General features: G+C 39.3%; 2 protein-coding genes across 5 annotated transcripts; one reads left to right on the top strand and one right to left on the bottom strand.

Moving 5' to 3' along the window:
* Positions 1 to 311: 311 nt before the first annotated feature.
* atcaya (ATCAY kinesin light chain interacting caytaxin a) lies at positions 312 to 9986 on the bottom strand. Of its 4 annotated transcripts, none has more exons than XM_077607101.1 (13): positions 9818 to 9986; positions 6877 to 6975; positions 4202 to 4257; positions 3865 to 4113; positions 3506 to 3679; positions 3308 to 3410; positions 3101 to 3232; positions 2932 to 3018; positions 2444 to 2542; positions 2230 to 2265; positions 2091 to 2156; positions 1948 to 2007; positions 312 to 1769 (listed from the first exon to the last, which is right to left on the bottom strand). In XM_077607101.1, the coding sequence occupies exons 2-12, from the start codon at positions 6951 to 6953 to the stop codon at positions 1974 to 1976; spliced, it is 1113 nt and encodes a 370-aa protein (XP_077463227.1). In that variant the 5' UTR covers positions 6954 to 6975; positions 9818 to 9986; the 3' UTR covers positions 312 to 1769; positions 1948 to 1973. The 4 variants fall into 4 exon arrangements, with proteins under 4 accessions (XP_077463227.1, XP_077463226.1, XP_077463225.1 ...); XM_077607100.1 differs by lacking the exon at positions 9818 to 9986 and adding an exon at positions 9537 to 9655; XM_077607099.1 differs by lacking the exon at positions 9818 to 9986 and adding an exon at positions 8045 to 8642.
* On the top strand, positions 9595 to 25572 carry zfr2 (zinc finger RNA binding protein 2). Its single transcript, XM_077607103.1, has 19 exons — positions 9595 to 9679; positions 11534 to 11795; positions 12093 to 12210; positions 12520 to 12744; positions 12998 to 13326; positions 13845 to 14033; positions 14212 to 14425; positions 15079 to 15230; positions 15299 to 15418; positions 15493 to 15632; positions 16443 to 16569; positions 16649 to 16845; positions 17149 to 17317; positions 17982 to 18156; positions 22532 to 22620; positions 22720 to 22815; positions 22926 to 23037; positions 23673 to 23770; positions 23837 to 25572. Exons 1-19 carry the CDS (start codon positions 9627 to 9629, stop codon positions 24002 to 24004), a joined length of 3033 nt encoding a protein of 1010 aa, XP_077463229.1. The 5' UTR covers positions 9595 to 9626; the 3' UTR covers positions 24005 to 25572.
* The last annotated feature ends 77 nt before the right edge of the window (positions 25573 to 25649 follow it).

Here is a 25649-nt window from a genome sequence, read left to right as displayed (position 1 = left end):
TCACTGTGATAGAGGTCAAGGGGTCACTTGTTGAGGACTCTCCCTTACAAGTCCCCCTGCAAAGAAGGGTGTGCATTACGTCTAGTTCCATCATGTGATGTCGCGTGGCTGAACCCTTATCTAAGAATTTGCACAGTTCTTTTGGGGTGGTGAGAGAGTCACTGTTGAGGAAGTACCAAGAATCATTTCTCACTAAAGTCAATGAAAGGGGAGGACGTTTTCTTCAGAGCAGTTATTTCACACTAAATTTAATTTTGGGCACTGTTATTTTGCGAATTAAATAAAACCAATGGCTACAACCAAATACCAAATGAATTTTAGGCAGGGACAATGTATTAGTTTTATTCACAAGCAGATGTGATCATCAAATTATGAACGATAAAACATTTTATAGCAATTAAAATAGCAAAAATAACCACTGTCTATATTGTGCTTTTATGGTCAAAAGGAAAAATCATTTTGGAAAGTTCATGTTTGTCTATACAGCATAGAAATATCATCGCACATTTCAGTTACATACAGTAGAATGAGTCAGTATGACTAATGCATGTATTATTTACATGCTTGATTATATTCCTATTGAGTGAAAAATGAATATTTCCTAATGTTTTCATTTTTAGGCACTCAACAAAACATAGGAAGACTTTTAGTTTCCATTTTTAAAATATGTGAAAAACTTGAATGTGCTTTTAAGACTTGTGCAAAATGTGAAATCCACCAAACAAAAATGAGCAAAATTAAGTCATAATAAGATGTTATATGATCATAAACATGCTTTAAAGAAGTTAGAAAGAATTGGCGATGTCATGTTTAGATATGAGCAGCAGCATCCAATTTTAACATATACAGTACAATGTAATTATGAGTTTGATAATGTTTTTGATTCATTAATACACAAAAGTGCAAAGGTTTGTAACAGCTGCTTTTGGAAACTCCGCCAGGGAGCTTCCATTTTGTTTTTACTGATCTTTGTTTGTATTTTAGGGGGATTCCTGGTTTCCACTAAAAATAGATTATTCATCTTAAGTTGTGTTGTTCTCTTGTGTTATTTGTAGCTCTAGGCAAAAAAAGGATTTGAACAAAAATACAGTACATAATTTGATATGAGCACTCTCAAGAAGACAGAGGCACATGATAGGATAGTTAGTGTATTTTCTCGCATATATGCCGTATTTGTCGCAAAAAAAATAATGAGTGAATTAAGGGTACGGCTTATATGCGCATAAATTAGATTTAACATTTGACAATTCAATGATTTTAAGGCAATTTTAAGGGTACGGCTTATACGCGGAGACGGCTAATATGCGAGAAAATACGGTAAGTACGGATGGAAGTCAGAGAAAATGGCATTGCCAATGCATATTCACATCATCAACTTTCAGGTCATTACAGCAAAATAGAAAGCTCATGAAGGCTTTTTAATGTACAGCATGAAGCAAAATCAAAGACATTGTATTGCAGTATATTTACATCCATGGACCTTTCCAGCATATCTTATTAGTTTTGCTAATACATCTTTGCTCAGTTTTACAGTGACTCAAGTAGGGCAAGCATTGTGAGCAGTTCTGACATTATTATAGTGCAAAATTTCACAAAATTCTGTTGCTGGAAATGTTACATTTGTGAACAAATTTCCCTTTCATCAAAGGATGCGACATTGTATTTGCCACTGGTCTGTGGCTAAGCAAAATATGATACGCACGTTTGGACATGTTGGGTCGATAACTCTTTGGAGCTTAGGTGAACAGTCATACTCCACATGTGGCACACTATGGGAAGAGAGATTATTTGTTTTTATTTCAACATCTAAACACAAAAAAATGAAAAACACTTTTCCTTTTTATATTAGATCTTATAAGATAACATCTCTTCTGTGTCTTCTCTACAACACGGAACACATTTGCTGTTAATAAAAGTAACATTATATATAACAAAAGATCATATTACCTCCTTGTAAGAAAGCTTTTCACATTTCATAATCCTTGCTCTACAATCACTGACTTTGGCCTGGAAAGAGAAGAAAATACAAGTTTTAAGATGATTAAAAGTTTCAAGTGTGGCTCTTAGTAATGAAAGACTTGAACAAGTACCTCTCCGACTTTATGTTGACGGCTTCCTGTGGGACGGATTGTTGTTGGCTCTGCTCTGTCTCCATCCTAAACACATAGAAGACAATCTTAAGTGAATGAATTGAGTGAGAACTACAAAGACCTAAGACTAAAAAGTCACCTTTCTCGCCGGGCTTTAATCCTTTCTTCGTCAAATCTGCAACGAATAGAAATGTTTAATCCTTGCACTTAATTCTACCAAAATATATTTTCAGAAATGTCAGAAAAATTGGCAAACAGTTAGTGATGGTAGTAGTTAGCTGCAATAGGATGCAGCGCCCATGCGACCCTTGACTATGCTTCTTGTTCTCCACTTTGTGGTGAGAAGAACTTACTGCATAACGCATTCAGGGACATGGACATGCTCCATGGGGACCATTAGGGCCAGTTCATCCAGGCTGTGAACATACTGGACCTTATTCATGAACTTCACACTGCAAATACCAAAAGGGAACAACAACAATCAACATTAGTCCAGTACGATATGACAATATAAAATATTTTATCGACATTTTAAGTATCACTTTGTCGCTATAAATAGACCTGTTCATGCAATGCAAGTTTTGGCCGATAGGTGATGCCCAAATTTGAGCCACTGTCTTTTCTGATTGAATTGCAACATTTGTGATTTTCATCAAAAAGTAGATTGCAATGCGCTTATCTGGCAACCCAAAGGGTACAGAAATGTTGTTTGTCAATATTTTGAGCCTAGTTGCAGTCCCATTTTTGTCCAACAATCTTAAATATGTCTTATTTATTATTTTTACCAATTTCAAACAGAAAGGCCTGAGTAGAAAAACTTTGGCTTACTTGTCAGTCTCACCTGATAAAGGGCCTGGATATAGCCAGTACAGTGCGAATGAACCACGTAGGATGAGCAATGACCAGAGATTTCAAGTTCTTTCTCAACCTGGTATCAAAATATTAAGACCCCCCCAAAAATACTTGTCAAACACCTGGAAGTTTGTTGATAAAAACAACTTCTTTCCCACCTTCTGTCGATCATCTGGTAGCATTTCTTGAGCCAGCTAATTCCAGGCATTTTACTCCTGGGTGTGGCTCCATTCATGTAGATAATCAAGTAATCTTCAGCTACGAGCATCTCAAGACTGCTCACCACGTACCTGGAAGAGGAGGAAAGTGATAAATCTTCATGTTTCATATTACAGTACTTCATAACTTGGCAGCAGTGGACTCACAGGAAAAGGTTTTCCATAATATAGTGATATTCTGCAATGCTACTGTCAGGCAGGTAGCATGCAGAGAATACAATAATGGCATTCAGGCCCTCCCCAAAATAACCTGAGGAGAAGATTTTGATTATATTCCATTCAAATATTGGGGGGAAAAAGTTTTTGAAAATTTGATTCAAAGCAGATGATGCACTAAAAAACTACCTCCATGAGTGATGACTCTCTGATAGGGCCGTATGATCTGCATGTCAATCCTGTGCTCCTGTTCTCCAATGATCACTGTCCTCCAGAGACGTCCATTATTGGCATTTCCCTCTGCATCCAAGTCTCCCGAACCACCCGCCGGACCTGCTTTGGCTGAAGCCACTGGAGTATCATCTGGGCCAACATAACAATTTATTTTGCTGTTTATTGCACACGAATACAATGCTAAACTCAAAGAGAAAGTCCTTGAGCCTTGAGTTTTAACAACAGCGTAGTATTAGAAACAGTGAGGCAAAACAAAAACCAACCGTTGAATCTTTATGATCCCTAAAATGAACATTTCAACAATTATTTTCTACCTTCCCACTCTAGGTCATTGCCATTAGTGATGAATTCCAGCGAGTCGGTTTCATCTGGCGTATCCATATCGTCCACATTGATGTCCAAGTCATCGGGTGTGTCCAACAAGTCGTCCGACAGCAGAGATCCCTCGCTTTTATCCAAGGAGAGGTTCATCTCTGGGGCAACCAACGTACGTCTTGTTCGGTGTGAAGACGCGACGGCGGCGCCTCCTCCAGGTGAGATCACGTTCAGGGAGTCGGGAGGCGCTATCAGGTCAAGAGGGAAAACTATAATGAGCAGGAATAAGACGCCACCGCTTTCTGAAAAACGACCAATCAATACGTGTAGACTTACATCTGTTGTCTGTGAGGCCACAAGAGGAATCCATGTCCCCGTATTCAGGTAGAAGTCTGATTTAAAAACAACAACAACAACAACAACAACAACATGTGTTTGAGAATTGAATTGAATGCTTTTATTGTCATTATACAAGTATAATGAGATTTAAAGCTTCACCGTGATGTGCAAAAATAACAACAACAAACAAACAAATAATCAATAAATAATTATAAATGAGTAGTGACATTATAAGTAATCAACAACATAAATAAGTAGAGAAATGCACAAATAACAGCAACACACAAATAAATAAATAAGTAGTCAATAACATAAATAAGTAGTCAGCATAGTTAAGTATGTATCAATGTGAATAAGCTTGAATCAGCATTTTTTTTTTCAATTTGAGGCAAATTGATGCCTGATCGCCTTTAATTTTTCCATTACGGATTAGCATTGTGTTAATAATGTCGTTCTTCTTTCTTGTTCTTGTCCTTTTTCTTGTTTTGTTTCATTCAAATATGAATTTAATATTTTGCAGAGCTGTACTAATGACAATTTTAGAGACAAATATACTATTTATAGTCGTTTTCGAGGCTGCTTCCTAGGGACTGCAACCAAAAATGACTTAGAAGCGCTGTCATGAACATTTCTACATGATTTATTGAGAAATTAAGGAAATTGTGGAAAACATTGAGATTGGGATACACGTTGTTTGGATCCTTTTACTACGTTCTTTATTTGACCATGCACAAACCCCTCATAAAGTATGATTACATACTACTATATAGTGTTATGTTATCCTGATAAGTACTAATGTACAGGCATAAAACCTGCTACATCATCAATCAAAACTTAGCATTAATATTGTTATAAGGGCACAATCTTTGATTACTCTTGCAGTACTGTATTTCTGTTGTGGCCCGTTGGATGTGTGTATATTATATTCTGTCCATAGCCTGGGAGAAATTAGCGTGAAAGACTTACACAATGGGTCCTTAATAATTTAGGGTTTTGGCCACTAATCCGGTTAAACACTGAAAATAAGAGTGTGAAGAAGAGAATGGTAATTAACTTCTCTCTGAGGGACAGATGAAGACTCTAAGATTGCCAAGCAACAAGGGCAGGGGAGACGAGGACGAGTAGAGGGAGAAAAGGGGAGGACAGAAACGGTGGGGAGTTAGGAGAAGAAAAAAAAAACATGGGTGTAGCCCAAAAAAATCTTTGTATGCAAAAACAGGCTGTTACTTTTTCATGACTTGTACACATCAGCAGAGATAACGCAGTAGCACGTGGTACAATTGATGCAGGGAGCTGTACTGCAGTGTTTTTGCAGCTGAGGTGGTTTTAGCACATCTCCACGTGTGCTGCATTCCTGCGTATGCTTTATCATTCCTTCTGCAGGGGAACGGAGAGCCCCCCTCCCGAGCCATAAATAAAATCTTCTCCCTCAAGGATTTATGAATCTAGCCCTCCTTTTTATAATACATGCAGTGCAGGATCCATTTCAACCAAATGAATATGAACTGGAATTAGGCTATGCTTACCTTGGAAAAGTCAGGTTAAATCAGTATTTTCAGCTATGTGTCTTTATCCTGTTAAGTATTCTTGTTCATGGCCTCTTTTCTTCATTCCTTCATTTGTCGGATCTTATTCTACCTCCTCTTTTTCCTCCTTCATTTGAACTTGACATCATCTCACCGGAGGCAATGTTTTGTTTTGGATCGGTGACTGCTGATGCGTCATGTGACCAGATCGAGACCATTCACAAACAGTCTTGCACCTGCCCCCTGCTTCCCTAGTTGAGGGAGGGGGGAGTGTTTTGTGGCATCACATTTGTCCTCGTTTACTGTCCACTAAGCAATGCACCACAAGCTCACTTATTTTTGTATGATCACAGCATTAGATATGTGCACACTAGGGCAATATTAACAAAACAAACAATAGTGGGGCTGTTTTTCTGATATTTGTACTACCTTACAGCAACCAAGACTAATTTTTAAAGATGAAATATTTGTCCAAATACATGTATATCCATGAGTGCTGTAATCATCAGAACATAACATAGCATTAAAATCCTTTCTTTTTCCGACAAATTGACAGCGCGCCTTATAATCCAGTATGCTTTATGTCTGGAATATCTTTAATGTTAAATGTATTTTCTGGCTGAACACCAATGTTGTATGTTAAAAAATTAGAATTAATTAATAAAAAAGTAATTAAAATGTTAACAAGTCAAGACCAATTGACAAATGTTGTACATTGTTACACTAATGCGCCTTGTAATCATGTGTATCTTATGATGGAAAATTAACTTGTTCAATAACGGCACGCTTTCTAATTCAGTATATTATATATAAAAATAATTGTAAATATTTAATTTTTGTATTTTAAAAAATATTTTTAGATCTCTCTTCAATTACTTGTCACATACTTTATTTGTTTATAGTCCAAGGCATAAAAAACAATTAGAAAAAAGGTAAGGAAAGACAGGTTGTGACTGTTTTATTCTGTAATAATATTATTATGTCAATAATTATTTTCCTAAAGATCTTCAAAGCTATTTAATTATATATTTTAGTTCATTTAATGACCTATTTGCTATTATTAAAAGTAGCTTGACACAGACAAAGAGTAAAGGAATACAGCACACACATTAATATTGAGAAAAATACAAATCATAAATATCTCACCTGGGGAAGTCTTCATCTTGCCACTCATCTTTTACTTCCATATTTTCCATTCTTAAAGTCGCTTCTGTGGTGCCCATTCCTCAGGGGGAGAACAGGGACCTATCATTGAGACCAGGCACATGTTTCAAAGGGGAACAAAAATAAAAAATAAATTGCAGGAGGAAAAAACTGCCACGTAGAAATCACCAATGAACAATTTGATCCGCTCCAGCACAAAAATGTTTGCTTGAAATGGAGTAAAAAAAGTTTTCTTAATAAGAGTGGATTAAATCCAACCAAGTACACTTTACAGTGACATTTAGGGTTTCAAAGCACTGTGGTCACATTGTTCTATACCCCTGCCCACTGGGATACATGTGAGAGGCATGTGATGAAGCCCATTTTGTGAGTCCAGTCAAATAGGGTAGGAACTTCCTTCTTCCGGGTAAAAATCAAGAGGCCATTGTTGAGAACGACATGGAAATGTATTTATCCCAAGTTTTGCACTGTTACAAATGTTCTCAGTGTAATGATCGACACAGAACACTATAGACCTTTTTGGAGACATTGTGTTTGTAGATTGCACATTGGTAAATGAAGATTCTAAATTGTCCATAGAAATAAATTAAAATTTGGCCCCCCATTTGACTACAAACCAGTCCAGGATGTAAAGTCAGCTTCAGTTCATCTGAAAATCCAATGAGGGCAAGTGCTATAAAATATGAATAGATCGAAGTATCCAATTGAATTTGAAAATAAAGTACTAATTAAATAGCAAGAACAACAAAAACACTAAAACCTGCAGGCACAACTATAAACATTAGCGAGTACTTCATAATAAATACCAATGGATAATGGCAGTAATAAGTGTGGGATGACTAACGGGACCACCAGTTGAAGTCTGAATTCATTTAGTGGTACGTGAATTAAATAAAAATACAATTTAAAATGTAAACAAACATATAATCTTGCATGAGAAAAAAACTCAAGGGAAATCGTGCAATTGTAATACATTCAATTATGAATACGACTAGAATCGAAAACTCCAAATTCTAAATTTTTAGCAAAATACACAAATTGGTGACAACAAGATGGCCGCATTGCATTTCTAAGGTGACCCAAAAAATAACAGTTGGATTTTATGCGAGGTGAGTTCCCAATTGTGGATGACGTCAGTGGTTCTACTCACATATGATGTTGGAGATCTTCAAATTCTTACGTTGATCACTGTCTGTTTATACGTATACTATATCCTTCCTCTGCTTATAACATTGAGTCGATTCTGGAAACTGACACTAATTAATGTCTCCTCTTGCCCTACTTCACATTCACATACACTCATGCAGAGACACACAGACAGTGTCCTCAATGTCAGACGCTAGCCAGCAGCAGGTGCTCGAGTACAGGGGGCATCTCTGTGCTGGAACCCCCCTCCTTGCCACTCTCCTCGTCTCCTTTCCCTCGTCTCTGTTCACCTTTGTTAGGAAAAGACTCGCCGCGAAGAGCGAGTCGACGGACTGCTTCTTACCCCCGACGGCCCAACCAAATTCTAGTCAGAGTCCACCGACTGTGGCACCACAATTGGGCCACGCCTCTAAATCCTGGCACCAAATATTCCTTTTCTTCTCAGGCTGCTTTTACTGAGTACATCCACAATCTTCTACTGGTGCAGCTTTCTTTTAATCCCGCAGTCCTGCAGTAACTTGAGGAAAAGCAGCACTGATCTCTAATAATCCTGCTGCTGTTTTCAGTGGTTTTCTGGTTGTCGCCAGTGTTCCCTGGCAACAGCATCCTTTTCTCCCCTCCCACCCATCTCTCTTCACACCCACTGCCCCAACTCTCAAATCCCCTCTGCACACATTCATTATTCAAGATCTGTACTTGAAATGCACTCAGCCAATCAGATCAGTTTTAGGTGAAATGGTGCTGGATGCAAAGTCTTCGCATATTCATCAGTCTCTCCATCCATCAGTCTATCCGTCATCCATCCATTCATCCATCGATATTTTTTAGTGGTTATCTTTATAACAGGATCATGAGTAAGTTTGAGCAAATTCAATCTTACTTTGGAAAAAGAACACCCTGGACTGGTTGCTATGCTATCCAATCCAATAGGGAAACTTCAATTTTTAACTTTTTTATCATGTACATTTTACAAAATCATGTTGTGTATTGGTCGATAATTTACAGATTTTTTTGGACCAGCTGCAACAAGTTATGCATTTTTATATGGCACCTTGTTCCTTCTGTTTTGTTCATTTCCTCGATATGTTTTGTTGTGATAGTAATTGTTTGATGTCTGATGAATGAAAAGAAAAAAAGGGAATATTATGATTACGTATTGGGCTTTACATAAATTGGAGATGTTGCTATTAAAACAAGATAGTTACCTTAAAACTACTTTCAGGTCGTTTCTCTACCTTAACAAGTCTCAGAATATTTATAAAACTGACATTTGTAAAAACATTTTGCTACACATACATGGATGATGTAAGTATAGAGTAATATGCCATTTTTTGCCATTAATGTTTGTTTATTTTCCTTTTTACGTTAAACGTAATTTTGCACTCCCTTTTTAATAGAATGAAGGTCCTCCCATAATATGTTGAATGTTTACGACTGAATATATTTTGAAAAGTATAACAAGCATGATAAACAAAATCCTGCCACTTTTGTATTACCTTTGACGTCGGTAAAATTGAGGCGAACTATCTTGTATGTTCTGCTTTCAGTGACTCTTTGAACACTGGCAACGCTTTAGAGAAGTCAAGATGGCTGCAAGCAATTATTTCGGCTTCACTCATGCCACCGGTCCCCAGTACAGGTAATTAAAATGATATACAGCCGTTAAACTTAACGCGTGTGCTCTTAAAATAGTTGTCGTTATGCCCGATGTCTGTTAAAGTTGAAGTCCTTGAACCGCTAAGTTAAGCTAAGTTGTGTTCGAGTACATGCAGCCTACCGTCCATCATTCACGCGCGTGCTGACTAATTAGATGTCACTCTGGAAAACTGCATGGAGTGTAAACTGTCCAAGTTTAGAATCCCCCGTTGAAGGGTGAAACACGGTGAATGGCTAAACGGTTGTCGTGCAAACTGACTTCACTTGTGAGTTAAGAGTGCCTAAATATTAAGGGGCTTCGTTAATAGCATGGCTGCAATGGATTTATATGTTGTCTTGGACCACGTGCTGATGAAACGTGATTAACATGAGGTCAGTGAGACACTGTCAATCGTGTAATATCCTGCAATGGCTAAGCTTTGCACGACTCATTAAGAGCTCTTCCCTGATTGCTTTGCCTGTCAGAATTGAAAAAGCTTGGGTTTTATTAAAGACATGATTATTATTAATTTAGCTTCAGGAATAGTGGACAGCTATTCAAAAGTGGACACTGAATACCTTAAGACAGTCATACAAGTGACTATTTGTAAAGCTTGGGTTTTATTAAAGACATGATTGTTATTAATTTAGCTTCAGGAATAGTGGACAGCTATTCAAAAGTGGACACTGAATACCTTAAGACAGTCATACAAGTGACTATTTGTTAGGTTTATCATTATTATAGATGCGTATCAATATTATTATATTATATGTGCTTGCAACGAAGAGTTATTGACATTAATACAAAGGGCATTTTAATGCATCTCTTGCAAAAGTAAGGACTGTGGTTCGCATCAAGAGGACTGGGAATGGCCTTGGGCAGGATGGGTTCACAACAAGCGCGCTTGGGAACTGTGAAACTGTTTTGGCCTCGGAAGATGGTTTCACAAGAAGCGCTCTTGGGAAGATTCGACAGACCTACAATTGTTTTGATGACTGTGATGAATTGTTATGAGACGCTAAAGTTGTTTAGACTTCTGTGGGGCATGGCATTAAAATCTTATGAATAAATTAGCGAGAGAGACCTCGAGTTGTTAGAATCATCCTGGAGAATAATAATGGATGTATTCTCTTTTTGCAAGAATTAAACAAAGATGTGTCTTCAGATGCCTCTTTTATTGTGAATTTGGAAATACCTAAGGATAACCTTATCACTATTTTTGGTCATTTAAAAAATATTTTTTTTGGCACTTAACATTTAATCCTTTTATTTTTTACATTAATTTAGTATATTTCTCTTTTTTTAAAATGAATCAATAAAATTATGAGCTCAGCCCTCCTAGTTAACAGGAATTGGATATCTCGTGCTGTCAATGGCAACCAATAAGGTCAATTTGTGCCCTAAAAACAAACAAACAAACAAAAAACACTATGCACGAGTTACTTTTCATATTTTCCCCACAGCCCTTAAGGGGATTTAACTTAAATTCGTTTTCTATTAACATTTTCTACACAACACCACACTGTGCTCAACCAACCACATGTAAACAAACCTTTACATGTCATTTGAGAGTAAAAGAAAAATGGTAATTTTCACATTCCATAACTTATTCTGAGTTTCTCTGGGTACTCCGGATTTATAAAATAATAAATGAACACTCTAAATTGTCCAAGATGTGAATGACTCTTTGTACTATTTCTCCCCTGTCTTATCTCATGCCAGTTTGAACTAAGCCTAATGAGAACAAGCAATAAGACAAAATCGATAGATTTGTGATTTATAATAGCAAAAAATTAAGAAATACAAATAAATGTTTACATCAGAGTAATTCTGCTCAATGTTTTGACCTGTTCCCAGTCTTAGTACCCAACCTCCCCCAGCCTACACACTTCCCTCAACAGCCACTTACAGCATCCAGCAGACTCCCACAGTGCCTCATGCTGTGACCGCCTCCTACTCTCCGGCCACAGTGCCAACGGCCCAGACCGTAGTCACCTCTCCTTATGCCGCCTATCGGAGCCACCAGCCCCTGCCAGACTATACCTACAGGCCACCAGACCCCCCGGCACCACCTCTGCCCACCACTACACAGCAGACGAATCAGGTGTACTCCGGCACGGTAAGCCCATATGTTCAATGTCGTTCCAAGCATTGCCTAGTTCAGGGGTAGCCAACTCCGGTCCTCGAGAGCCGCTATCCGGTGTGTTTTCCATATCTCCCTCCTCTAGCACACCTGAATCAAATGACCAACTCATCAGCAAGCCGTCCAGAAGATTGATACCGATCCTGATTATTTGATTCAGGTGTGTTGGTGGAGGGAGACATGGAAAACAGACCGGATAGCGGCTCTCGAGGACCGGAGTTGGCCACCCCTGGCCTAGTTGTTTTCCCTCTACATCACTTTCAATTTTTGTAGCAGGGCACCTACAACTATGCCCGTCCTGCTACTGTGACCGCCTATGACAATAAACAGTACTACCAGACGAGTATTGCTCCCGTCGAAAGGAGTACTGCTGACAATTACTACCAGACTGGTGAGAAAGTATTTTCTTTGTGTTTTATTAAATTATTGTCAGACAGTTTTCCGCTTTATTTTAAGTCATAATGTATTTTAATTGCATGACAGGCTCTATTATACTGATTTAATTGACCTTGAAAAATGCTTAACATGTCTCCCTCACAGTTCTGAGGTTGAGGGTTCAATGCCAGCCACCATAGTTAATACATAGGGCTCATGCTATCAGTCAAATGCTCTGTGCTAACATTGACAGGAAGTCACGGAAGATCTGCTAGGCATATCAGATATTCTGTCGTCCTTCTCATTACCCTCTTTGCTCTTTCAGTCGGCGTGAAAAGTGCTTACACTCCAGCCCCGACCGTTGCATACAGCCACCTGCCTCTTCTCCAGAGTCAGGCTACAACGATCAAACCACTGAGGCCGAGCTGCTCGGTGTCCACCAGTTATACCTACACACCGTCCAGCAGTGAGCAGCAACCCCAAACATGCATCTCATCCTATAAGCCCGTCTCCACCTTCAGTTCTACCACTCCAGCCACCTCGTACGCGGGTAAGAAACATGACTCAACTCGCAAGTGTCGGAAGCTTTGTGTGTTTAAAAGATGTTAAAGCTAATGTGAGCCACACGGCCAACTTAGTTTAGCCTTTAGAACAAAAGTCACTAGTGTACACTATTTTTTACACGATAAGTCAGATCTGAGTATAAGTAAGTGAAAGGCCCATGGTAGAACCAATTAAGGTGAATTGAAAGTTCAATTAGCTGCCTGTTAAATTCAATTTTGTGCTTTCAATCTTCCCCACAGGCCTCAGCTATCCAACCTATCAGTCAGCTGGCTACACCTCGACACCTGTCACCTCCTATTACCACTCAACGCCACAGTCTTCGTCCCAACCTCTGCAGCAACAAAAGCAACAGCCGCCAGCTCCCCAGCCACCAAAACAGTCGCACTCCAAGCAACTGACCAGCGCTTCTTGGAGCAATCCCCGTGGCATCACGGTGACGACCTCAATAAGGAGCCCCTACAAAAGGACCGCATTTATGCAGCACAAGATGCCGAAGTCTAAAGGACCGGCCAAGCCATCCCAGATTCAATACTGTGAAATTTGCAAGATAAGCTGTGCAGGTCTTCAGGTGGGATGATTAACAGGGTACACGGTTGATTGGTTCGCCGGTCTTTTGGTCGCCCGGAAGGTTATTGATAATTACCATTTAAATCGTTGCTGAAATTCCCTAAATACAAACGGCGAATTACTATTTAGTCATACTTAATGCCCTATTAATTATTAGGCTAAAGAAAAGCTCCAAATTTCCCGGACTTTTATTGTTTTTTGTTGGAGAACTTGTTAAGACCCTGACTGACGTAGCTTCTTAAAGGGACAACACATGTACATACAAACTCTTATACACTCACATGTCGGCTCAGTGAAACTGCTCATGGCCATTGTTGGCTTTTATTGATGCGTAGACCATGTTGTTTTACCTTGTTTTGTCGCCGGTCTTTTGGTCGCCCGTTGTCGTGGTCCAGGCGACCAAAAGACCGGCGACCAATCGACCGCACACGGATTAACAGTCATATATTTGTTGGAGAAGTTAAAACTCTGTGTTTAGGTTGTTTGGTTTCTTTTCTCCACTTTTTCTTATGGAATCAGACGTACTTTGAGCACCTTGAGGGCCGGAAACACAAGAAAAAAGAAGCTGCACTGAAGAATGGCAGTCAGATGGGGACTTGCAATGGAACCAAAGGGGTTCAAACTTACTTACGATGCGAGTTGTGCGACGTGTCCTGCATTGGAGTTGATTCCTACACTTCTCACATACGTGGTTCCAAGCACCAGAGGGTTTGTGCGGCTGTTCACTTCTTTTGTTTTAGATCAGCAGAAAGTCAACCAGCATGCTCCCCTATTATACTTTTTTCAAAAGATATTTCATCTGTGCTAACATGTTTTTGAGCCAGATACCTAATAGGAATTGACCTTGATATAAATGTCACCCTCCCCCATGTTTTGCTTTGTAAAGGTGCTGAAACTACACACCAAACTGGGCAAGCCTATTCCCTCCACGGAGCCTGTTTTGGTGAAGTCATCAGCATCTGCCAAGCCAGCGGCCTCCTCCACCTACGTGGCCTCAGAAACAAACACGACAACATCTACTGCCGCACCCAAACCTGTAAATATAACAGCCAAAACAATTAAAACGATGAAGAAACTGCAACCTTCCAAATCAACAACTGGTAAGTTGTGAATATGAATGAATTATAGATATGTTTGTATCAAATATATACATGTAAATTTTATATGCATTTTGACACAAGCTTTTCTTGAACAAAAATTTGGTGAACTTCACAAGCTAGTTGACCAATAGTAAAAAAAATTAATTGTTATAGTGAGGGCCACATGACACCAAATCACAATACAGTAATCCCTCAAATATTGCGGTTAATGTAGACCAAACATTTTTTAACATAACTTTTTTTCCCTTCAGTGCTGAGTCTTAGTAGCAAGAGTGGCTTCCACTTACAAGTTTCATCGTGGATTTTCATATTTTTATGAACTTTAAAAAACAAAATGTTTTATTTTTATATTTAATATCGGAAAAAAATCGCAAAGTAGTCAATTCACAATAAGTGAAGACGCGATAATCGAGGGATTACTGCAATTTATATATAATTTTTAATGACTAAATACATTCATAATTAGATAAAAAATGAATTTGAAAAAAACTAATAAAAAAAATTAAATAAATACAAACACATATGCATGCTGATTATGTCCCCCAGTGACATTAAAGTTGATTTTATATAGAGGTTTGTTTAAACTGCTGCCATTGACAGCGCTGGACGTCCAATCCATTTGGCGTGTCCTATTAAGGGTTATTCAATTGCAGCTAGTAAACCTGCCAGCGCTCAAGCCGCTGGGACAGCGGCGCCACCTGTGGCAAATGTGGTGAAAACAGAGTTAACTGTGCCAGAAGACGATTGTAACAAGGTTGAAGTCCAGGGAGACACTCAAGCAGTTGGGCATGACTATATTGAGGAGGTGAGTAAGGAAAATCCCCCCCAAGGTTTGCTTTTATTGGGCAGCACTTAACTCAGTATGGTTTTCAGGTGCGTAACGGCGCGGGCAAAGTGATTTGGTTCCGTTGCAAATTATGCGACTGCAGTTTAATTGTTCCAAATGGCAAAGACATGCACCTGAAGGGAAGACGTCACCGACTGCAATACAAGGTAACACAAGTTCCAGTTGCATTTTCTAATGTATTCTTTACACCTGTTTTACGCTGAGATTGCTCTTTCCAAAGAGGAAAGTCGACCCAGAGCTCCCAGTGGAGATTAAACCCAATAGCCGAACCAGAAAGTTTCAGGAGATTAATCTGAATAAGCAGAAGGTGTTGCTGAAGAAACAGCAAGACAATGAGCAGCACTGGCACATGGAGTCGAGGTTGGGATGATGCTTGAAAATACTTACTTACTTATCCCTCGATTATCGCGTCTTCGCTTATCGCAAATTCACTACTTTGCGATATTTTTAGTTCAAATGTGTGTAATGATTTGGCACATGCAGGAGTGTATCATTCGGAAGTGGATATTGTTTTATTATAATTTAGTCATTTTTCTTCAGATGCTCTCAATGCCCAAGCAGTGAGTCAATATTTAAAAATAAAATAAAAATAATAATAATTGTTATTATGGATTATAGCCAAAGTCCTTTTCTGTTTTATTAATTTTAATATTTTTAATAATAATTGAGACCTGGCAACCATATAGGTGGGCATCACATTTTTTGGTCACTTGGTCCACACTTTAATGTCAAATGTTATTATTGTGGCCTACGTGACCCAAAATGTGATGTTCATCTAAATAGAAAAAAGTCTTTATGAGGTTCAGTTTTGTTTTTTTATTACAAAAAATGTTTTTTTCCCTATAAAATGTTAAGATGTATACAAAAATGTAACATTCTGAATCAAGTATATTCTAACCAATGCAAAATAGTTACATTGTGTAAGGCAATTAAGACTATGGCTATGTTATTAGATGTTTATATTTAGTAATACGTTAATTGAAAAAGTCATATCAAATGTGTAAACAAAAAAGCCAGACACTTACTACAGGTGTGTACAAATTTGTTAAAAAAAAAAACTATTTATGGCATATATAGTATTCACACTAAGAAATACTGGCAACGTTCAACAAATCATTCAAAATATATTTTCATTTTTTCAATTACTGACATTCCTCCTTTCTTGTGCAGGCGATATAATGAGGACATGTACTGGAGAAGAATGGAGGAGGAGCCTATGTACTGGGGGGAGCCGAGACCCACTATGGCTCCCCTGCCTCCCATGACCCGCCCTGGTATGCCTGCGCCCCCTCTAATGGTAGGTTTTAACCATGCGGAATTTGTTTCATTTCATATCTATCTGATCAATAAACGCAAGTGTATTTTCACGCCTTAAGTCTTGTGTCTGGCGACCTAATTCGCCCGATGACCGCCTTGTGATGGCCAAACATGCCACTATTTACCCGGGGGAGGAGGAGTTGCAGGCCATCCAGAAGATTGTTTCCCATTCTGAACGAGCCCTGAAAATGGTGTCGGACAATCTGTTTGAGAAGAATATCACTACTGATGCTACTGAGGGTGGCGACGTTAAAAGGTAGAAATGTAGGCACCATTTCAGGTTGTGAGAACAACAGGCAAAATGTTGAATTGTTATAGTTATTAACTGATTGGCTGACAATGATGGCACTAGACAACAAAGACAGCATAACTATTGTATACTAAATATATACTTTGGGCGGCACATTTGAAGTACTGTTTTTAGATTGAAAAAGGTTAATTTATATTGGCAAGACTGTTCTGGAAAATGTAAAAGTATTAAGGAAAAAACAATTTAAAAATATTTTAAATTAAAATGGCATTCAGTTTGTTTGTTTTTTGCTCCCCCCTTTTTTTATAGCACTGGGATTTTGACACATCTGTTAAAAGGTGTCGTGCGAGCGGGCATCCTAGCCAAAGGCCTGCTACTTCGGGGGGACACTAATGTTGATCTCATCCTCTTCACTGCTAAGAAACCCACCATCTCCTTGCTTATGAGCGTTGCTAAGCAGTTGCCCAAAGAACTGGCGGTAAGAAAATCTCACTCGCGTCAAATCCCTCATTTAAAGGTGTCAACGTGCTCTTCTCCACAAAAAATGGGAAAAGTTAAGCTTTTTTTCAGTTTTTGATGGAAGAGCTGATTGTGTTGGTGGCTGTCTTTGCTTTCAGGTACCTTTACATTTCAAAAGGAATACATTGTCTTTTGCAGGTTATGTCAGCACTGTAGCAAAAATAACTTTCATTGCAGGAGATTGAGTGTTTTGATGAATTATTGTTCTGCTTTTTTCAACAGGGATTTCTTGAACATCCCAGAGTGGTTGTTGTCTAACCTCGATATGTATTACCTCTACGTTTTAAACCTCTTCACAAGGCTTTAGAGAAAAATGCCATTTCTGTCTGAGGCTCCATTGGCAGACAGGCAGAAGTCAATGAGTTGATACATAACGTTGAATTCACTGATCTTTAGCTGCACTGCCTGGTTGTGACACCTGAATCCTACAGAGTGAGATATGGGGTTGTACAAACTTTCCAAAGCATTATTTTCGTACACTTCTTCTCAAGAGAACTGTATTTTCAGTCGTCTTTCAAAAAAGAATTGCCCTGTAACTTGGCCTTTAATAAGGCTCATTGACCCCGCATATGTACACCACCTCCTCTGTAGTGAGTAATTCCAAGTGTCCTTTTAACCGGCAGACAATTTCTGAAGATCAGTATGAGGTGCAGGCTCACCCAGAGGAGGCCAACATCGTCATATTATCGAGAAAGGAGCCCATAATGCAGGTGACGGTTTCTCTCACCTCGCCACTCATGAGGGACGACCCTGCTGCCGAGACGGACAAGCAGGCAGGAGGAAAAGCGGCTGAGAAAGGTTAGAGAAGCCAAAGCTTTTAGTACCAGAGAAGCACATATTGGCACTGTGTGTAAATACCCTCACAGTTTAAACCCCACTTTTGAACCCAAGTTCTTCCCTTTTGCTCTCTGAATTTCCCAATTTTTTGCTGGATTGGACCTGATTCAAATCCAAACTGTGTTTTGAATTGTTAACCTTAAAACAAAGAATTCTTATACTTATTTGTCCTAATACCATACCTGTCAACTTATACGTTTTTCCCGTATTTTATACGTTTTTTGATCATTTCAAATTGTGTACGCCGTATAACAACTTTTGTACGGGATTTTTTTTAAGTACGTTTTTTGTAAAACGGATCTCGTTTTACGCATTTCGGCTCTAATCCGGATCGTCTCGGTCACTGGTAGCAGACGAAAACGTCATCGTCAACTGCTAATATTGTCATGCTTTAAGCATGATATGCGCACACGCATTCCCCTTTCACACGAAACAGGAAATGATTAAATCATTTCCTGTTTCGTTATTTAAGCAGCTATGAGTCATAGCGCTTGGGTCCGAATACATTCACGGTCGCGTCACGACAACGCGGCGCGACCATAACACTTTTACGTGCACCCTATGTGAGTAAATATGTGCCGCGTTGCATTTGTACGGTTTTCTATTGCTTAATACGGGGAATTCCAATCATTAATACGGGGAGGAATTGGCCCAGGTTGACAGGTATGTAATACTTTCACCCCTCCCTTTTTATTGCGGCCACACGAAGCAAAAAAGAAAAAAAAGTTGTTTATTTAACAACATGGGAATCAAAAGCCGGGCTCTCCGACCTTTCTGTGCCACTACACTGTACTATAGGTTTATTTCATGATACACATACTTATTGAAGGGGCACTATGCCAGGAACATTATAAATGACCAAATCAACAATTTTCTTCATTTTAGTCTCCATAACAAATTGTTAAAACATTGTATAGGCATGTTGACAGGCATCATGGTATACATCAGGGGTCTCAAACTCGCGGCCCTCGGGACGATAATTTGCGGCCCCCGTCTTAATATGAAAGATTAATGTTTGTGCGGCCCGCAAGATTGGTATGAATGACACTTGTTGTGTTCGGAGCTGAATGAACCAATCACAGTGAGGTATACGGCTCTGTATATCAATATATGTCCGTGGTGTTGATGACAATTTTAAAGTAATGGAGGAGTTGCTCACAGTAATTCCAATGCATGGCCAGACCACCGCTAAGGAAATATTTCACCAGCTGTGTGATGCCATTAAGAATGCCGGTTTGCCATGGAAGAGCTTTGTTGGAATAACAACCGATGGAGCCCCATCAATGACAGGGAGGAAGAATGGACTGGTAGCACTTGTTCAAAAAAAACTGGAAGAGGAGGGTGTGGAGGAGGCCATAGCTCTGCACTGCATTATACATCAGCAGGCCCTTTGCAGCAGATGCCTGAAGTTTGACAATGTGATGTCTGTCGATGTGAAGTGCGTCAACCAAATCAGATCCAGGGGCTTAAAGCACAGAAGGTTCCGTGCTTTTTTAGAGGAAATGGAGTCAGAATATGGGGATGTGCGCTACTTCACTGAGGTACATTGGCTCAGCAGGGGAAACGTGTTGAAGAGATTTTTTGAGTTGAGAGCAGAAGTAAAAGACTTCATGGAGATAGACGGGGTTGCTGTTCCTGTGCTAAGTGATCCCAAATGGCTCATGGACTTGGCTTTTCTTGTTGATATCACACATGAGCTTAATGTACTGAACAAGAAGCTACAAGGCCAGGGGCATCTTGTCAGTGCTGCCTATGACAACGTGAGAGCATTCTGCACTAAACTTGTGTTATGGAAAGCCCAGCTCTCTCAGACAAACCTTTGCCATTTCCCAGCATGCAAGGCTCTCGTGGATGCAGGCACACCATTCAGTGGTGTGAAGTATGTTGAGGCCATTTTGAAGCTACAGGAGGAATTTGATCACAGATTTGCAAACTTCAAGACACACAAAGCCACATTTCAATTTTTTGCGGACCCCTTCTCCTTTGATGTGTAAGATGCCCCTCCTGAGCTTCAAATGGACCTCATTGACTTGCAGTGCAACTCTGCACTCAAAGCCAAGTTCAGGGAGGTGAGTGGAGAAGCAGACAAGCTTGGGCAATTTTTGAGAGAGTTGACCCCCAGCTTCCCTGAACTTTCCCGAATGTTCAAGCGGACCTTGTGCCTTTTTGGGAGCACATACTTGTGTGAGAAGCTCTTCTCCACCTTGAACTTCAATAAGTCCAAGTACAGGTCCAGACTTACTGATGAGCATCTTCAAGCTCTACTGAGGGTCTCCACTGCTTCCTCCCTCAAGCCAAATGTGACTCAGCTATGTGAGAAGAAGCGCTGTCAGGTCTCGAGCAGCAAGGAGTAGGCAAGAGAAGCCGTGTTCAGAATATTTCATGTTCAATGTTCCATTCAAGTTCAGAAAGTTAAAGGTTAAAGAGCTGTTAATACAGACATTTGAAACGGAATAAAAATAATTCATTTTCTCTACTTAGGCAGCCAGTGTATAACTCTCATTATTATTATTTTATTTTTGTATTACTGATTGATTGATTTTTTTATTCATCTTTAAGTTAATTTATTTAATTCATTATTTTTTGTTAAAAAATAAAGATATTTGATAACGTTGGAATGTTTTATCAGCGCTTTTCTTGTGGAAATCCTGATGCGGCCCAGTCTCACCCAGACTCGGCCTCTAGCAACCCCCAGGTAAATTGAGTTTGAGACCCCTGGTATACATTGTACTGCATTATTAAACGATGGTGCTTTTTTTATATTTGGTAGATACCAACCAGATTCAAACACCATACAGATTGTGAATAACTTGAATAACTAATTACTCTGCCAAATATGAAAGGAAATATTGACACATTCACAAGTAATTTCAACATCTGTCAACAAAGATAAAAAGAAAATTGAAAATGAATCAGTATAGTGAAGGAAAGCTTACAAATGACAGAGTTAACCAACATGGTGCCTGTGAGCACTAGATTGTTGCATATATATTTGGTCAAATTGTTCTGTATTTCTTGTGAATAACACATTCTATGAGTGTCTTCATACAAATAGGTATCGTTAATGATAATACATCATTCATGAAATATCTATTTTCTTTATTATTTCATCAGTGTGTATAAAACTGGTGGTCTTTGACATTACTAATAGTGCCCTATGGTCTGAAAAATACAGTATGAAATGGACATAAGTATTGGGTCACAAATTAATTCAAATTTTGTTATCCAATCTCAGATCCGGCCTTTTAAAATGACGAAAAATCCTAAAAAACAACTGCCGTTACAAAAGCCGTTGGAGGGGACTTTATTCATGGGATGCTATGACACCATCTGAAGGTGGCCAAAAACTTGTGTCCATATTGTGGGTTCTGATTTTAACGCTTTAACCCAAAAAAATATTCAAATCATTCTCCTCCTGAAAACATCTTAAAGCGGCATTCTCATTGTTTAAGGAGCTTGAGTGTTTGTCCTCACAATGATGCAGATTTATTCAAACTTTCCATTTGAATATTAGTAAAGTAACCCACATTCCTGCCATAACTATTGTGGTTAAACACCCCTACTACAAATAATCCGGAATTATTGTGTTTTCCATTAAGAAAGCATGGTTTCTGTTTTTTTTTATGATTGCTTTCATTCATTTTGATTCTGTATCAGCGGACCTTGACATGGCTGCTACGTAAAGTCACGTTGCACTGCAAGGAATATGTAAAGAAATGAATGACACAAAGTAGCCCATATTTAATGAGCAGCAACACCTATAAATGTTGTTTAGCCACACATGCCGTTGAATATGGGCTATTCATTCTACTTGGTGTGATGACAAACTTCATTAGGGCTGGCTTTGTTTTTATTATTTAGCATTTTTGAAGTCACATTTGCAGTTTGCAAAAAGTGCCTTGGATTTATGACAAGGCTCTATAAGGAAATCCTTTATACTTGCAAAAAAAAAGAGAAATGCACACAAAGGATGTTTCTTTTAAATTTCTGTGTTCTATGTTCCTCTCATTTTGAAATGTCAGAATCTTTCATTTTCCCTGATATTTTTCGTTTGACATTTGGTAGGTATGATGATGGAATCTTGAATAACTTATTTGCATGTTATTTATTGACAACATTTTCTTTCACACACCCCCTCCAAAAAAAAAGCACAAATCTAGCTATTTTTTGGCAGTTATATGCTTTTGAACCCCTTTACTGTTTTTCACTAACGTCTAAGTAAAAATGTAAATTTTAAAGAAGCACATACCTCTGGTCCCATGTGAAAAAGCAGGTGCCGCCACTGATCATTAATTTTCTGTAAAAGCCATAAGTGCGCATGTGTTTTCTGGAACAGATGTGGCCGAGAATGACCCGATTGATCTTCTAAATAAAACAACATGTTTGGAACACTTGGCCGCGCCGCGTCATGCCAAATGGTTTAAGGTAAATGTTTTTGCCTGCATCTTCATGACCATTTTTACTCATGTTTTCAAAGTTGTGGGTGAACTAGTAATCATATGTACACTAATCTTTATGCTGAAGGCTCGTGCCAATGGGCTGCAGTATTGCGTGGTCATTATTCGAGTCTTTCGGGATTTGTGCCAGCGGGTGCCCCTCTGGGCCAAGGTTCCAACCTGGGTAAGTGGGTGCTTGAGTTTTCTGTATTTGTTTTGACATTAAAACTTCAATTAAATTAATGATACAGCCATAGCGTTCCAATTGTGAGAGAATATTTTCCTGTCATTTAGGCGATGGAGCTGCTTGTGGAAAAGGTTATCAGCAGTGCGGAGGGCCTGCTCAGCCCAGGAGGGGCCTTGCGTAGGGTGTTTGAGTGTATCGCCACGGGGATACTGCTATCAGGTAGGGTCACCCACCATTTTGTCTTTGTTGTTATGTGCGGTATTTTCTGGACTATAAGTTGCACTTTAAAAAAATATGTTGGTATATGTGCGACTGGTATATGTATTTTTTTCCCCCGTTCTGACCCGTGTGCGGTCGATTGGTCGCTGGTCTTTTGGTCGCCCCGACCGCGACAACGGGCGACCAAAAGACTGGCGACAAAACAAGGTAAAACAACACAGTCTACGCATCAATAAAAGCCAACAATGGCCTTGAGCAGTTTCACTGAGCCGACGTGTGAGTGTAGAAGAGTTTGTATGTACATGCGTTGTCCCTTTAAGAAGCTACGTCCGTCAGGGTCTTAACAAGTTCTCCAACAAAAAACAATAAAAGAAATTTGGAGCTTTTCTTTAGCCTAATAATTACTGGGGCATTAAGTATGACTAAATAGTAATTCAGTTTGTATTTAGGGAATTTGAGCAACGATTTATATGGTAATTATCACTTACCTTCCGGGCGACCAAAAGACCGGCGACCAATCGACCGTGTACCGTTCTGACCACCGAGAGCCTATTATGTTGTATTTTTAGGCCATAGTTATCTGAAAAACTGTATCCATCGATTGTCATGATGATTCGTCACCTTTTTTTTTTTAGGCGGGCCTGGGCTGTTAGACCCCTGCGAGAGACAACCGACAGATGTTTTGGATAGCATGGGAGTTCAAGACCGGGAGAATGTCACCGCGAGCGCGCAGGTAAAGTAGGAAAATGTCCCGTGAAGCCCTCGCATCACTGACAACCAAAACTGCCTTTCCCTTTAGCATGCACTACGGCTGCTTGCCTTCCATCAGATCCACGAGGTCCTAGGGATGGACTCCATGCCTTCGACCAAGTCCGCCGCTCGCAGTCGCAAACGCCGACAGGACGCTAACGATAAGACTGAGGGGGAGGGGGAAGGCAAGAAGGACAAGAAGGAAGACAGGCCATGAGTGCTTGCCAAATTTAGTATCTGATTGAATGTCGCCATTTTCACCATAAAAGTAAGCAGAGGGGCGAAGGATCATTTCCTGACAAAAGCAATACACTGTAAGAACCTCAACTCCATTTTTTTCTACGATTAGTAATTACATCTGTTTAGAGATTTTAGAAGTGTGTTGAAAAAAAGAGTGGTTGATTGCATCGTTCCATTTCAATTTAAATGCACTCTAACTGCATCTCTGATTAGCTAGAATAGACAACTCACAACTTTCGGCTAACTTTAGTTATATTTTTTAATTCAAACTATTGACTAATGATGCAGTGTAAACTTGCTGGTTTTCAGAAAGGTCATCCAATTCTTCCTGAAATCTGTCAAGTAACGTTAGGTCACATGGGGTGCCTTAAAATAAGCCAAAAGAACACTAAACAAATCAGCGGATGTCTAGCTGAAGAGTAAAAATGTCTCGTTTTGCACAGTTAGTGGTTACCAAATTAGAAAGAGCACTTGTTGAGTAATTACTGCATTCCATCGGCAAACGGTAATAACTTCAATGTAGCAGAACAGTTGTATGATTCCATCCCAAGCAATCATCTTGTGGTGAAGAGCTTTTGTGCCTGCAGACTTTAGTGCACTTGTTTGTGAGGCACGGGGAAGTGGCTAGTTCCGACTCAAAAGCCGCGGCGGATTACATTAACACTTTTGCCTCGGTTATAGAACAACAATGTTACATCCATATTTAGTGTGTATAGTATGCAAAGTTCATTTAAGTTAAAGTTTGTTATGTTACGTCGTGTCATAAAAGTGTAGCGAACCGAACATGTCAATTCTCCTCCGCCGTTAGCCGCTAACGTTCGTCTAAAAGTTAAGAACTCTGTACAATACTGTACACTATCGTGTGCGGTCGATTGGTCGCCGTCTTTTGGTCGCCCGGACCGCGACAACGGGCGACCAAAAGACCGACGACCAAAAGACCGGCGATTAAACAAGGTAAGCTTTCCTTCACTATACTGATTCAGAAAAGTCATCCAATTCTTCCTGAAAGTTCTGTCAAGTAACGTTAGGTCACATGGGGTGCCTTAAAATAAGCCAAAAGAACACTAAACAAATCAGCGGATGTCTAGCTGAAGAGTAAAAATGTCTCGTTTTGCACAGTTAGTGGTTACCAAATTAGAAAGAGCACTTGTTGAGTAATTACCGCATCCCGTCGGCAATCGGTAATAACTTCAATGTAGCAGAACAGTTGTATGACCTTATCCCAAGCAATCATCTTGTGGTTAAGAGCTTTTGTGCCTGCAGGTTTTAGTGCACTGAAAAAAGAAGAAACACGATATCTCACGTCACTGCGACGTGAGCGAACGAAGGGACGTTTGTGCAAGAATTTTCGTTAAAGGTCTTGTATGAGTAATTTTGTTGCAGTTGCTCTCTTATGTTGAAATGGAAAATGTGACCATTTTCTGTTTTTTCTGTTTTTTTGACTTGTTAAGCAATTTGTTCTCGAAATTGCGTTAGTGTTCTTGTTTTGGGGATTAATGTATATAAAAGAAATTTTAAAATATACAAAGAAAATCCTCCAACCCATGTGTGACTATTTGCATCATTTATCAGAAGACTATATAGATATTTAGGTGAATTTTTAGGAAGTGCCGTGACGGGTG

This window comes from Stigmatopora argus, chromosome 8 (assembly GCF_051989625.1).
Source record: "Stigmatopora argus isolate UIUO_Sarg chromosome 8, RoL_Sarg_1.0, whole genome shotgun sequence".
In the NCBI taxonomy this organism is placed as follows: Eukaryota; Metazoa; Chordata; class Actinopteri; order Syngnathiformes; family Syngnathidae; genus Stigmatopora; species Stigmatopora argus.
Note: the sequence above shows the minus strand (reverse complement) of the source record. Positions and strands in the feature narration are given on the sequence as shown.